The sequence below is a fragment of the Ailuropoda melanoleuca genome, chromosome 13 (genome assembly GCF_002007445.2).
Source record: "Ailuropoda melanoleuca isolate Jingjing chromosome 13, ASM200744v2, whole genome shotgun sequence".
Lineage (NCBI taxonomy): Eukaryota > Metazoa > Chordata > Mammalia > Carnivora > Ursidae > Ailuropoda > Ailuropoda melanoleuca.
The window spans coordinates 50384473-50398559 of NC_048230.1; the positions used below are offsets into that span (position 1 = coordinate 50384473).

At 57.6% G+C, this 14087-nt stretch overlaps 1 protein-coding gene across 8 annotated transcripts; it reads left to right on the forward strand.

Moving 5' to 3' along the window:
- Nucleotides 1-284: 284 nt before the first annotated feature.
- On the forward strand, nt 285-12377 carry ZBP1 (Z-DNA binding protein 1). 8 transcript variants are annotated; one of them, XM_011220132.3, is made up of 9 exons: nt 285-531; nt 740-2680; nt 3176-3397; nt 3974-4039; nt 4401-4574; nt 5795-5959; nt 7098-7304; nt 8268-8501; nt 11366-12377. In XM_011220132.3, exons 2-9 carry the CDS (start codon nt 2533-2535, stop codon nt 11596-11598), a joined length of 1449 nt encoding a protein of 482 aa, XP_011218434.2. In that variant the 5' UTR covers nt 285-531; nt 740-2532; the 3' UTR covers nt 11599-12377. The 8 variants fall into 8 exon arrangements, with proteins under 8 accessions (XP_011218434.2, XP_011218437.2, XP_034495991.1 ...); XM_011220135.3 differs by having other exon boundaries at nt 286-531; nt 740-921; XM_034640101.1 differs by having other exon boundaries at nt 287-531; nt 740-1649.
- The last annotated feature ends 1710 nt before the right edge of the window (nt 12378-14087 follow it).

Here is a 14087-nt window from a genome sequence, read left to right on the forward strand (position 1 = left end):
GCACAGGATTGGAAAGCACATAGCAGATGCTCACTAAAAACAGCTGTCATTTTGACACGGGCAAACGATCGCAGCGCCCCAGCCAACCCCGGGGGCCTCAGCCTATGTGTGGGGATCAGAGTGGGCAGCAGCGGCGCCTAGAAAGTCGGGGAAGCTCGGTGGTTCCAGAGTATGCTCTGGTCTTGCCAAGCTCAGCTTCCTCCTACCAACATGTAGTCAGAGGCCCTCGCTCATCACTTCTGTTTTCAATTTGTTTTCTGAGGCCACACACAGGAGTTTCGTTTTCTTTTTCCCCAGAAAGCTGGTCAGGTCAGGCTGACTAGGCTTGTTTCTGGAGTGTGAACAGCAAACACCCACTCAGCTGACGCGTCCCTTCGCAGCTGCGGGAGCACCAAGTCCAGCTGCACAAAGACACCCTGAGCCTGTCCTCTCCAAGCCCCGGGGCAGACGCCGGCTGCGGCCCCCACGTCTCCAGGCTCCCAGCCTCCACAGCCAGGATGGCCCAGGCCCCTGGGGACCCTGATGAAAGAGGTACTTTCTTCCTTCTAAGGAATAGTGGGCTCGCCCAGGGGGGATTGGCACCTTTCTTTCTGGCCCTTTCCTTGGCTAGATGACAGCAATGATAGCCGACAAGGATCCCAAAGCACCGTGGCCGCAGGAGTCGAAGGGACCCCAGGGTCTGGTTGGGAAGGCCGGCTCTGCCCTGGGCACCTTGTGACACCCTCCGCATGCCTTTCAGGAGCCCTCGGGGCAATCGCCACCCTGTCTGCGTTTTTAAGACGAAGTCACTGAGGCCCCGCAAGGGGAACTCCGGGCCACAGGGCTGACACCTGGGTCTGCACACCTGTCCTCACGCTCATTTTAAGAAAAAACAGAAGCTGCTTTGAGAAGAGGCGGACATGCATGCCTATGTTTCCCTCGGTACCGCAGATAACACCTCACTCCTGGAAGAAAACCCAAGGAAAGCGAGCCGTGTGCTGAGCAATGGCCGTGTGTCCTAGAGAGCTTGAGGGCTGTGGGCGGAGGGTGGTTTTGTTTTTGTTTCTTTTGATTTGTTATCATTAGCTGATTTACTCCTCACTACAATCTTTGCGGTAGCTGCTCTTATCCCCAGTTCACAGATGGGAAAAGTGAGGCATAGAGAGACCACATGGATGGCAGAGCGGAGGCTCAAACTGCGGAAACCTGCCGTCAGAGAACAGAAAAGAGGACAAGTGGGGGACTGGGGAGGGTGCCAGCAGGGAGCGCCCAGGGCCTGGGCTGGTTCCCCAGGGTTCTGTGGTACTTCCCAAGGGGGACAGGCAGGTATTTGTTACTCAGTGGCTGAATTTAACTTCTCCCTCCTGGGTGTTCCTTTCCAACCAGTCACTTACACCTCATCCGTTTTACAGCCTCGCATTTACAGACGCGCCAGCCTGAAGACTCAGCCCAGGAGGCCAGCCAGCCCTATGGGCTCGGCCCTCACTCTGATCTCCGACCCCACGACCCCTCGGCTCCTTTGGGGTCAGGGGGGTGGGTGGAGGAGGAGGGAGGGGGAGAGGCTCACCCAGGGGCAGGCTTTTCAAGAACCAAAACTCTTTTCAAGACAAGGCAAAGCCAGGCTTGCCATTGATTGGATGGGGATCCCCGGCTGCTGGAGGTAGACCTCGGTGGGTGAAGGGGTGGGGGCCCCCAGGCTTTCGAATTGCACCTCACCTGCGCCCAGCAAGGATGAACATGTCCTGATCTCGGGGCGAGCCTTGGAGCCCAGCTGTAGAGCCAGCCAATGGGTTATCCCTTCCCCCACTAGGGCAAAACCCAGAAGGCAAAGGAGCGGGCTACTGCCCTGCCAAGGGTCCCCAGGTCTTTCCCAGAAGGACCCTGCTTTGCATTTCCCTTGGGGTTCTTGGGGGCAGACATTTCCTGGCAAGAGGCTGGCTGCTGCCCACAGAGCTCCCTCCAGCTTCCCAGGCACTGTGTGTGCTCTGTTCTCGGCGCCCCAAAGAGCCGCTGGCTTGGGTTTGTGGGAGCCTGTCTGAGATGAACAGGGGCCGTTCAGAGAGCTCCTCCTCGAGCCTCTGGGATTCTGCTTAGGGTTGAGTCTCTGGGATTCTGCTTAACCTCAGGTGGGGAATAGAGACCTGGGAGGGGTCATCTGGGCAGACACCTGTCCCTGAGGTGGGCAGATCCACTCAGACACTCGTTCATGCAAATGCTGTTTCCTGAACATCTACTGTGTGCCCAGCACTGTGCTAGACACCAAAGATGCCACGGTTGACCCAACAATCACACCAGGGGGTCCTTGGAGACATTCTGCAGGGGATCCCCTCACCCAGACACACAGCACCCCAATCACTTGGGGCACCTAGGTCGGCTCCCCAAAAGAGATGGTGTTTGAGTGAGACCTCTAAGTTGAGTAGATGTCAGGCGGGTGGAGAAGGGGGAGAGCATTCCTGACAGAGGCAGTGGTGTGTGCAAAGGCCCTGGGGTGAGCGGGCTGGAAGAGCACGGCAGGCTGGCACTTGGAGGGAAGCTCTGGCTGCCGAGCAGAGGATGGGCGGGAGGGATCCCAACTGCAGTTGGTGGAATTGCTTCCGTCCGGGAGTTGGTGATGAAGAACAGGAAGGTGGAGTCACAGAGAGGAGAGGAGGTTTGAGAGCGCCAGGAACAAGGTTTCCAGGACTCTCCATCAGGGAGAAAGGTCCGTTTCTGCGTGTCTTTAGCTTTCTGGCTTGGGTGCACCACTGACGTGGATGGTGAGCCCAGGAGGAGGGGCAGATGCCGCGGGGAGGTGGGGACAGCGGGCCTCCCAGGCAGGCACTTTGCCTCCCCCCTACTTCCTGCTCTCCTGCCCTCAATCTACCCCACCCTGCCATCCTCTACTCCCCTCTGCTCTGAGGGTGTCTGCGGGCAGAGCGTGGCCTCTCTTCTGCAAGCGCTCACACCAGGCAGAGATCGCTCAGAAGGCTGGGGCGCCTCCCCTAGTCACCGGGCTGTCTGGCCAAGGTCACTTCTGACCAGCGGATGTGTCCCTCCCTGGACAGTGGTGTTGTTAGTGAATGTCTGCTCCGGTCGCTGCCCCTCCCTCTGCCCTGGATCCTTCACCCAGGGCCACCTCCCCTGCCCCCGAGCTTCCTGCCCAGGCTCGATCCAGGGGAGTCTCAGTTCCCTCTCTGCCCCTCTCTCCTTCTCCCAGACCTTGAGCAGAGGGTCCTGCAGGTGCTGAGGGATGCTGGCTCCCCCGTGAAGTCTCTCCAGTTGGCAAAGGAATGCCAAGTGCCCAAGAAGAAACTCAACCAAGTCCTCTACCGGATGAGGAAGGAGTCCAAAGTCTCCTTGGAAGGCCAGGCGATATGGGGCCTGGGTCAGGGCGGGACTGGAGAAGTGGTGCCTGCAGAGCCGGCCCAGCCCAGCCAGGGTAACCTGCCCCCTGGTAGGGAGGTGGGGGGACAGCACAAGCAGTCCTGGCCATGGACAAGCAGGGTCCAGGCCTGGGTTTGAATGTGGGCTCGCCTCTCGAGGGTGCGTGGCATCCCCCGGCTGTGCCTTGTAGATCCGCCGCCCAGGGTTGCACGAGGGTGAGATGCAGAGGGCCCGGCACACAGCAGGCGCTCAGCAAAACGTCAGCAGTAACACTGTTGACAGCTGCAGCAGTAGTGATAGTAATAGGAGAGACTAGGCTTCGAGCTCGTCCTCCTTTGTAGTTCTGCAGGGCAGAGACCAGAGACTGGCAGAGCGGGCACTCGTCAGGTGCTCCCACAGCCTGGACGTGGGCGGATGGCACTCCTTCTCTTGGCCCAGGGCCTGAGTTAGCAGCGAAGCCGGGGGGATGGAGAGCGACAGGGCAGGTTTGAAGGCAGGTCTGTTTAACTCTCGACTCTGAGTCCCGATCACCCAGGCACCTGGGCCACTGTGGAGCGGCCCGCCTTTGTCCAGTGGAGTCCCTGTCCCCTCTGCTGCCCCTCATGTCCCAAATGCCTCCTTCTTCCTCCAGCGGAGAGGCCCCAGCGAGATGCAGTTGCAATTCCGGAGGAACCCGGCCTGCAGCTCACTAAACAGCGTAAGCATCCCGCTTTCCCATTCGGCCACTTGAGATGGTCCTCTGGCCCCACCCACCAAGAGGTTCTCACGACGTGTCCAGAGGCAGGACTCGGTCTGCACAGTGGGAGAAGCTAAATGGCTCAGAAGTCTCCCTGATCAGTGGCTGCACCTGCCTCAGGCCCGGCACTGTTCGGAGCCATGTGTGTCCACCCCGCTCCCTCAATCAGCCTCTGTGCTGCACTGTTCTTACGTCCCACGCATTTCAGATGGGGAACCTGGGCACGGGGTTCTGGGGCGGCCCAAGTTTACACAGCTAGCCGGCAGTGGAGGAGATTCCAACTCCGGGGTCCTCCTTCACCACCCACCACCCTGCCTATCAGAGGAAGACATCTACAGGATTCTGAAAGCCAATGGGCCCTGTAAGGCCCTGACCATCTCCCAGAAGCTGGGAAGGAAGACAGCAAAAGATGTCAACCCAGACTTGTACGCTATGAGGAGGAAGCACCTTCTGGACTTGGATGAGAAGTCAAGAACATGGGCTATTTATCAACCAGGTAGGTCCTTACCCGCTGCCCACACCTGGATGGGGCGGGGCTAGAAGAGAAACCATAACATCCAATGCCTGTGTGCGCCCTGCCCAGCACTTTGTCCTCTCCGAGTTCCTTGTCAGACCCTCACAGAAGCTTGCAGTGGTCTTGCTGATGGCTCACTAGATGGGGGTACCAGGAGGGTGGGTGTGCTGGTGGGAGTAACCAAGAAGGGCTTCCTGGAGGAGTGGCCTGAGGCTGTAGTGGCAGAAGGCAAGGGGCCAGGAGGGGAGGTGTCCCACTGCTAACTATGTCAGCCCTGGGATGCAGGGCTCAGCCTGAGTTTGCTAACAGTTTTCTGTTAGCACTTTGCGCAACTTGGAGTTTTGAAGTTGCTGGAAGAGAAGGCTGGGCTCAGACACCCGCAGGGAGGGGGCCCGGGTGACTTCTCCCTCAGGGGCGGCAGGTACGGGCCCTAGCATTAGGCGTCCACGACAGTGTTCTAATTTCTCTTAAAATCAGAAGAAAAGATGAATCTTAAACTAATAATGAGGAGTTAATCAGGACTCCGGCCTGGATTACTTTTGCCTTTATCCCAACACTGTCATCAACGGTCATTTCGAATATTTTTATGGAGGCAGGGACCCAGCTAGGCACAAGAGCTGAGGGCCTACAAAGGTGTGAGGTGGCCCTGTGCGTGGAGCTGGCAGGGCCCCAGGCAGGTGCTCACGTGGCCCTTGGGTCACGCGCCCCGGGGGGCGGGGAGGGGCTCAGCATTGCAGGCATGACAACATGACTGCGGCCAGGTTTTAAACACTGGTGAAAAATCCCAATTCTTAAAAATGCCATGCGAGCCAAACAAAGCTTATCCAGTGGCCAGAAACAGCCCATGGACAGTCCCCTGCAGCTGTGGCTAAAGGGAGACGGGTCCTGGAGCTCGGTGGTCAAGGGGTGCCTCCCAAGGACAGGGACAGAGGATGAGGGGGACAGTGAGGCTCCCAGGATCCTCCTGCAGGTGGCAGAGGACACACAGGTAGGGTGACCACCTGGGACACCCGGGGGGCTTGTTAAACATGCCAGCTCCGGGGGCCCCCTTGGAGCTCCTGACCCAGTGTCCTTCCTCAGGGTGACACTTGGGAGTCTGTGATTTAACGAGCTCCACAGGAGATTTGGCGGCTGCTGTCTGGTATTTTGAACCCCGGCCCCCAGAGAGGTGCAAAGGGCTTGAGTGGAATATGATTTTGCAGATTTGGGAGGAAGAAAACCGGCCACTACAATTATTTACCAGAAAAATCCCATCAACCTGATCCGTCAGCATGGACCAAATAACCTCATTTCCATTGACAACTCTGAAGACATCCAGATCGGGCATGGGAATGTCATCGTGAGAACGACCGCCTCTGGGGAGTGTGGTGAGTCCTTGGAGAGACACCTGCTCCCTGTAGGTGGGCTAACCTGCTCCGTCTGGGTGGCAGCAGAGAGGGGGACATTCAAGCTCTGAGGAGAAAGAGCAGCTCGCAGATCTCCAAGGTCGTCCTTTGTGGCCTTCCTGAGAACGAGGAAGTCTTTCTTCGTGCCTGGATCAAACTTCTCCTGCTTTCCTTTCATTCCGATACCTTTTGTCTTGGTTTCAATGGGACCTGATATTTTCCCATGAGAAACAACTCAATGTTCACCTTCCCTCAGTAGAACGTCACAAGGGTCATTGTAGTACTTCGTTTGTTCTGAGACAAGCTTCCCCTCCCCCACAGACACATTTTAACATCCTAGAAACGGGGATGCTTCTTACAGTCCCGCAAAGGAGTGCCTACTCTCCCCCAGGCACTGGGGCGAGAGGGCACAGGGCCCCCTATCAGACCAGCCGCGGGACACGAGTGACTGCATGAGCCCAAACGTTGGAATCCTCCCTGTGACCTCAGAGAGCCCTTCCACCCTCCACCCCCGACTCTGGGTTTCAGTTTCCCGAGCTGTGAAATGAGGAACTCTGTTTCAGAATCTAGATCAGTGTCTCCCTGACTTTTGTCCTCTGGGCTCTGCCCTCCCCAATTTTGGCCATGCCCATGTCTGATTATGTACTTAATGTCGTTAAACGGCTTACCTTTTCATTCTACTCAAATTTATTTTAAAGTGAACTTTTACAGCATGACCTTAAGTTTAAAACCAGGAAGTTTACCGTAAAGATAAACACTGAAAAGAGAAAACAACTTCAAGGCTCTGAATGCTCCCAGTTGAGGGGTGTTAAAAGTACACCAGCCCCCAAGGAGACTTGCCCTGGTGGGTTCAAAGGATTGAGAGCACCAGGGAGCAGAGCTGTGCTCACTGACTGGGGTTTCGAGCACCCCAGGGACACCCCTGGGGAGCCCCATGCTAGCTGTGCCCCTGGGTCCGCTGCTCTCCCTCAATAGCCTGGAACACTCGTCTCCAGTCTGATAGAGCCCACAAAGAATTCAGAGGCCTGTCTCCTCTGTCCAGCCAGGACTTTGTGTGTGTAGGGGGGAGGGGGTGGCAGAGGGTGGGGGTCTGAGGTCATGTTGCTGTGTCCCCTGCTAGGCTCCATGGCTCCCCTCCACCCTCCTCCAGTGGCACCAGCTGATCCCTCAACTCAGGGTTCCCCGGCTGCAGCCTGGGGACCCCAGGACATCCGCTTGGAGAAGTCTGTGCTCAGACGGGTACAGATGGGACATGGCAACAAGATGGACGTCAACGATGCCCTGGCCAAGGGCCCTGCAACCTGCAGCCCCTTGGGCAGCCCCCCAGGTAACCCATCCTGCCCCCACCCCACCCCATCCATCTCCTCCCTACACAAAACTTGAGCCATTCTTTGCAGGGAGAGAGGCATGATGGGAAATTCCTTTCCTTCCACCTGGAGGCTGTCTCACAGAGTAGAGTAGGTGGGGCTTTCTAGCTAGCACTTGGGATCCCGTTCCCTACCAGCCACCCTTCTCCGGAAACCTGTTTCCTCATCTGTACAACAGGCACGGGCCAGCTGAAGCAGGGTCGGAGGAGATGGCCTGCCTGGAACGGCATCTAAGGAGGGTGGACAGGAGCCATCTAAGAACCTGGTGCCCTATTATGTGCTGTCCACGGTGACCAGAGAGCCCAGGCTAAGTTCTCTCCAGCACTGGTAATCCAGAGACAGGCTGGAGGCAAACAACAGTGGGGAGGCCAGGGACGCCCGGAGCAGAATTTCCAGGAAGGAGAAGCCAGTGAGTTTGAGGAGTTCCAGGGGGTCGAGCAACAGTGGTCTGTGGTGACCTGAGGGGACATTTGAGCACCAGGAGGAGGAAGAGGGGACTGTGTGCAGCTCTTCTCCAAAGCTTGGATGGGAAAGGAGCTGGGTGGCAGGGGCTGGGGACCGGCTGCAGCCACGTGGGGGCGGGTGGAGATGGTGTTCCAGAGTTGCGGGGAAGCCAGCAGCAGAGACAGGAGCCGGGGGTGGGGTGGAGGTGCAGGGGAGTGGATCAAATCCCAGGGGAAGGGCCCAGGAAGAGGTGCCATCCATGCTGGCAGACCTGGGTGGCAGGGAGAGCCGGCAGCCCAGGCTGTGTGCAGAGGTGCTGAGGGGGACAGGGTCTGGGCTGTGGACCGAGCCTGGCCTGGCTTCAGGGAGGAGAGCTGGCCAGGGAGAGCCTGAGAGCCAGGCTGGGGGTCAGGGCTCGGAGCCACCCTCCAGTGGCTCCTGCAGCCCTCCTGACATCTCTGTCTTTGGCCGACCCACAGTCTCTGCTACCACTGACAGCCCAGCAGCTTCGTTCGAAATTCGAATGCCCAAACCAGGACCTTCCTCCGAGGGGGAGGTGACCCAGAGAGTCCATATCAGTTCGTGCTTCCTTGAGGACACTGCCATCGGCAACAGCAACAGAATGACTGTTAGCTCAGAGATAGATGGTCCAGGAGAAGTTGCAAGGCCTGAGGATGGCAGGAGGGACCCGGGGGAGCCAGGCAAGGATACAGGTGAGTGTGGGGCAAGGTGGGCCCTGTGTTCTTTGTCTCTTTCTCTCATCCATCCACCCATCCACCCACCCAACTATCTACTCATCTACAGTCCATCCATCCATCCGTCCGTCCATCCATCCATCCACCTATCCATCCGTCCATCTGTCCATCTGTCCATGCATGCATGCATGCATGCATCCATCCATCCATCCACCCATCAACAGTCATTCTCGAATCTCCCATTTTCCGGAGTCTGGAAGGCAGTACAGGTCATAGCAGAGAGCAGCCCTAAAGTCCGTGTGTGGGGTCAAATCTTTTTAGCCAAGTGACCTAGCCCAGCATTTAGCTCTGAGCCTCTGTTTCCCCATCTGCGACAGGAAGATGATAATTGTTGTGGGTCCTGGTTGTGGCGAGGACTGGGGGAGCTCTGCCGGCAAAGCCTCGGCACCGTGCCTGGCCCTGCACGTCCCCCCGGGGACCGTGAGGTGGCAGTACCATTGGCGTTACTTTAGGCCTCGCGGCAGGCGCTGGGGAGCCGCAGTGAGTGAGGCTGGCTCAGGGAGAGGCTAACTTGTTGCAGCAAAGAGACCATCTAACCAGAGTGGCTGCCACCTGCCGGAGGCTCAGCACCCATGGAAGGGGAGCCGTCCAGGCTGGCGGGAGGCATAGACCCCGGTTTCTTCCGCTGTGGTGCTGGGCCATCCCGGGGGCTCTGTACTCATCTGTGGGCAGAGAGGCTACAGAGGGCCCACCATCGCCCTTTGACCAAGCACACCCACGCTCCTGACCTCAGTCCAAGGGCCTACATTGGCCTCAAGAGGGGCTGGGAAATGTCACCTGAGCCTGGCTGAGACTCAGGGGAGGGAGCTCCATGGCCAACAGGATGTCACTGGTGCAGTTAGTCACCCGGCCACAGCTCCTGCCCCTGGTTGTGGAGCCAGGTGACTCCTGGTGGGTGACACAGCAAGGAGCAAGGTGGCAGAGATGGGGGGATGGTGCATCCAGTGGTTGGACAAGTGTGGGCAACAGGGGCGAACAGGATAGGGGATGAACAGAGTGTGAGTGTAACCCATGCATGCTGCGAGGATGGCAGAAGCCAGAGCACGGCTGCACGCCACGGTGGGGACTTTGGCATCTATCCCAAGGCTGTCGGGAGCCACAGAGGGGCTTTGAGCAGGAGAGGGTATGATGGGACTTCTGCCTTCAGGGTGAAGGGGGGAATCGGAAGGAGGATGGCCGCTCCTGACTCTGGGATTTGGACGAAGGTGTCATGCGGTGCCCCCCAGGGTCAGAAAACCTAGACCAGACCTCACCAGCATCCACCAGCCAGCTCCCGCAGGCCCGTGGGCATCTGTGTTGGACACCGAGAGTGTCTTCCCCTCCTGATGGCCATGTCCTTGAACTTCTAACAGCGAGAGGAGTCAGTAGAGAGAGGGCACCCTCTTCCCCACTTCCCAGAAGCCTCCAAGGGGGCATACAGGGTCCCCGGGGATCGTGGGCCCCCCACCTGGTCTTAGGCAGGACCAGCCAAGACTCCTCTTTTGGGGGAAGGAAACACAGCCCTCTGCTTTTGAAAAACAGCTAATGCCCCCTCTGTTGTCCCTCCGCAAGGGCTCAGCAGTAGCACTGACAAGGCCTTTTTCACTCTGCGCCCCTACCCACCTTCCTCACTGGCCCGAGGAACATCTAACTTCTTACTCAGGTGACAGGCAGGATCCCTCCTGAGACGTGGAAGGCTGGCAAGTTTTCCTTTTGGGGGAAATGATGAATCGGGTCTGTCAGTGCTGTGGAGCACGACACCCTCTTCGGGGTCTCTGTGAGCGGAGGCGCCTGGACGGGCTGTCAGCAGGGATGCGGGGGGTGCTCAGCTGCCTGCCTGTCCAGCCGGCTTCTGTGGCACCCTGATGGGACTGGGGACGTGACTTCGGGGGCCCAGTGCAATAGGGAAAAGTGGGGCTCCTGAGTCAGCTTCATCAGAATTTCAAAACAGAACAGAGTTTGAACTGAGCCCGGGGTCCCTCTGAACATGGGTCCAGGCCACATGCCCATGAAGCGGGCCCTCCTTGGAGCCTTCTGGAACAGGGCCCCTCCTCTAGTCCGTCCCCCCCTTCCAGTCACTCAGACCCCTGAGTCTCCCCAGAAATAATGCTGTAGCCACCTTAGAGCTTCCTCTGTCTTTCCCGTATCGGGAAGAAGTTCATCCATTCATCCCCCGATTCCGGCCGCGCCCTTGCCCTGAAACGCTCCCGCACCCGGACGCACAGCCAGAAGCAAGTCAGAGACAGTCCCACAAGGAAGAGAGGTGGCTCACAAAGCAAACTAGCCTCGGAAGAAAGCCCAGAACTTAAAACAACAGCAACAATAAAACCCAGGGAGGGGTGGGCAGCGCCGTGATGGGCAAGGACCTGCCTTGGCGGGGCAACCAGAGAAGGCTCCGGGAGGCGGTGGCATCTGAGCCAAGGCCTGAGGGGGAAGCAGCCAGCCAAGCGAAGAGCCGGGGAGGCCCCGTGGGCGGAGGCGACAGCAACCCCGTTCAGAGTCCGGCAGGTGCCGGGGAGCGGGAGGGCGTGGGCTCCGCGAGCCTCGGCTGGGTCTCTCAGAGCCGGGAAGCCCAGAGGAAGCATCTGGGTCTTGTTTTAAGCGTGCTGGGGAGCCCCTGGCAGGTTTTAAGCAAGAACAAGTGTAAAAGCCTCACTGAAGACAGTCAGGGGACAGAAGCACGGGGGCCTGGGGGAAGACGGGAGCTACCTTCCAGTCCAGGTGGGACAGGACGGGGCCTCAGAGACGGGTCCCCAGTGAGCTGGATCGCTCCGGTTATTTGAGGCAAAGGCCCCATGTGTCCCTTTGCAACATCTTCTCTTCCTGGGACACTTTCTCTGAAGGTGCAGAGCCCGGAAGCCAGTTCTCTCACGACTGTGACCAGGCCTCCCCCGACAATGGCGACGTCTTGACATTCATCTCCCACCTAGAAGCTGTCACTCTTGAAAGCAAGGATCTGCAAAGTGCAGAAGACAGCGGCCGCGTGGACAGAACCCCAGGCATGGACTCCTGGGAACAGGTGGAGTCCAGAACAAACAGCCAGGCTCTCTCAGGAAGAGCAGGCAAACACCAGTGAACCCTCGGTTCTGGGCTGTGTTTCATAAATGTTTTCTACCTTGTTGCCTCCTGACACGTGGCCACTGAGAGTCAGCATTCGGGCCGGGCCTGGCCTGGGGATGGGCAAAGTCATATCTGTCCCTACTGCCTCTCTGGCCCTCCTTCCATCATGGCAGCTCATTCTTCTCTCACTCAAGACCTGACTTCCTCAAGGCCCATTATGACTGCCTGACCTCTTTCCCACCTGACCTCTTTCCCACCTGACCTTTCTGGAACCTTCCTACCATCACTTTGCTTACTCAGGATTTCTTAGCTGAACTTTTGGGGAACAAATCCCTCCCCTCTAGGCCCCAGAGGAAGTCACTGGCCAGTCCGTGGGTCAGGGGACCTCTGCTGGCCAGCCATCAGGGAGTGCTTGTTATATGCCATCATGGTGCTTGTGGGTGAGCTGAGTTCCTGTGGAAGGGTTGCGGGCGTGGTGGCGTTTCCAGAACAAAGGAGTGGGGTGGGGTCTGGGGGCCACTTGGGAAGGGACAAAGGGAGGAAGATAGAGAAGGATAGAGGAAGGTGGTGGTCAGCCAGGCAGGACCATTGTGGAAGAGGACTTACATCCCCCACTTGTTTTGTCCATAACACACACACAGCTGCATGTCCACTGTGCCTCCCAACGCCACACCCATACCTCACTCTCTTCCGTGTTTCCTCCTCTGTACCATGGATGTTCAATGCCCAGGATCCATGTCCCTTGGTGGAGAGAAGTCATCACAGAGCCTCAGTAAAGAATGTCATTGAACAACCCTTTATCTCTTTTCAACGTGACTGGGAGGATCTCAAGATCCTTGACGTGTTGACCAGTGCCTGGACCAATACACAGATTTATGGTATGTCCCTTCAAGGGGAGTCCTAAGCCAGTCTTTGAGCCCCTGGATCCAGTCATTCCTGAAGCGGGATCTATCTTTGCACTTGTCTGTTAGATGAGCTGATGTGTCTATCCCCTCAGTGTGGAAGTCAGCTCCAGTCGATTTTACTTTTCCAGTGTGGCATGTCCCTCTCACCTCTGCCACCCCGTTTCCTTAGATCGATGCTACTCAGCCAGCAGGTCTCAGCTGAGATGTGACCTCGTCCAGGAAAGCTTCCCAGGCTCTCGTTCCAGCCTGTGTCTCTTCTCTGGGCCTGAGGCTCCTATGTTTCCCCATCAAACCCGTGTCTCGCTGCCCTGCCATTGCCTTGTCATTAGCCCATCTCTCTGTATTCATCAAGACTCATTTTGTTGTAGATGACAGAAAGCTGTAGATGACAGAAAGGCGATGTATTGGCTCTTCTAATAGACACAAGTCCAAGTATAAATCTTGCTTCAGGAATGTCTCTATGCAGGAAGTCAGAAAATGTCTCAAGACTCAGCCTCCCTCTTTCCATCTCTCTGCTCTGCTTTCTGTTGGCAAACATGGCCCCTGGAGGCTCCAGGCCCCCATGCCACCGACTTCATTGCTCAGTGGAAAGAGAGCACTTCTTTCCAATGGCAAAAGCCAAGTTGGATGTCTTTAGTCACGTGACCACCTCTCAGCTGGTGACTGAGCAGAGCAACGGAATGCTGTGATTGGCCAACTGGCATCACATGATCTATCCCTGGCACCAGGATGGGGGTCAGCCACCCCCCATCATCTGGCTCGAGGGCAAGGGCTGGGCGGTTCTCTAAAGCTATGGAAAAGGGCTGCTGCCGGACGGGTGAGAAGCTCAGAAGTCCGCTGCATTTCCCCAGCATCGACCAGAGAATTCACTAGGCACAGGAGCCTGCCTTTTCACTCTGCATGGACCCCCCGTGTGTGCCGGACAGGCCCCTTCACTGACCACACCCTCTGGGCCAGGCCCTGGGGCTCCTGACGGAGGGAGGCAAAGCCCTGCCCCGTGGTGCACAGTTCACGGTCGGCGGGAGAGATGGGCATCGACATGGGTCCCAAACAGGACTAGTCACAGGGAATTAAAAGAGGATGGAACAAGGGCCCACACTCTGCCTGAAAGGTCCAGGAGGCTCCTGGGGAAAGAGAAAACCCGAGAGCTCATTCTCCCACATTCGGCACAGGGAGGTCGGGTGGGATGGGGATGACGCCTGGCCCAGGCAAATGCGTAATGATCAGAGCAAGACAACTTATTCAGAGCACCACAGCCAAACGTTTGGGTGTAGGTGGAAAGCACAAGGCAAAGAAAACCAGCGGGAGGTTGGCTGGAGGGAAGCAGGTGCCAGACCACATGTGCCTGGGAGTCTGGACTTGACACTGTGCTCTGTACAAGCCCCACGTGCACACGTCTTCCGGGGAGGACTGGGCAGGTGCACACGACAAGGAAGTTGGATTCATCAGGAGGGGGCGTCTTGTTCCACGGGCTGGAATTGCCTGCCTACTGGGGGCAAAGTTATCTCTGCCGCCGTGTGGACCTGGGGCCCCCAAATCATTCCCTCAGGGGACATCCAGTTTGCAACACGCCAGCAGGTGTAAGGGGCTTGAAATTGGG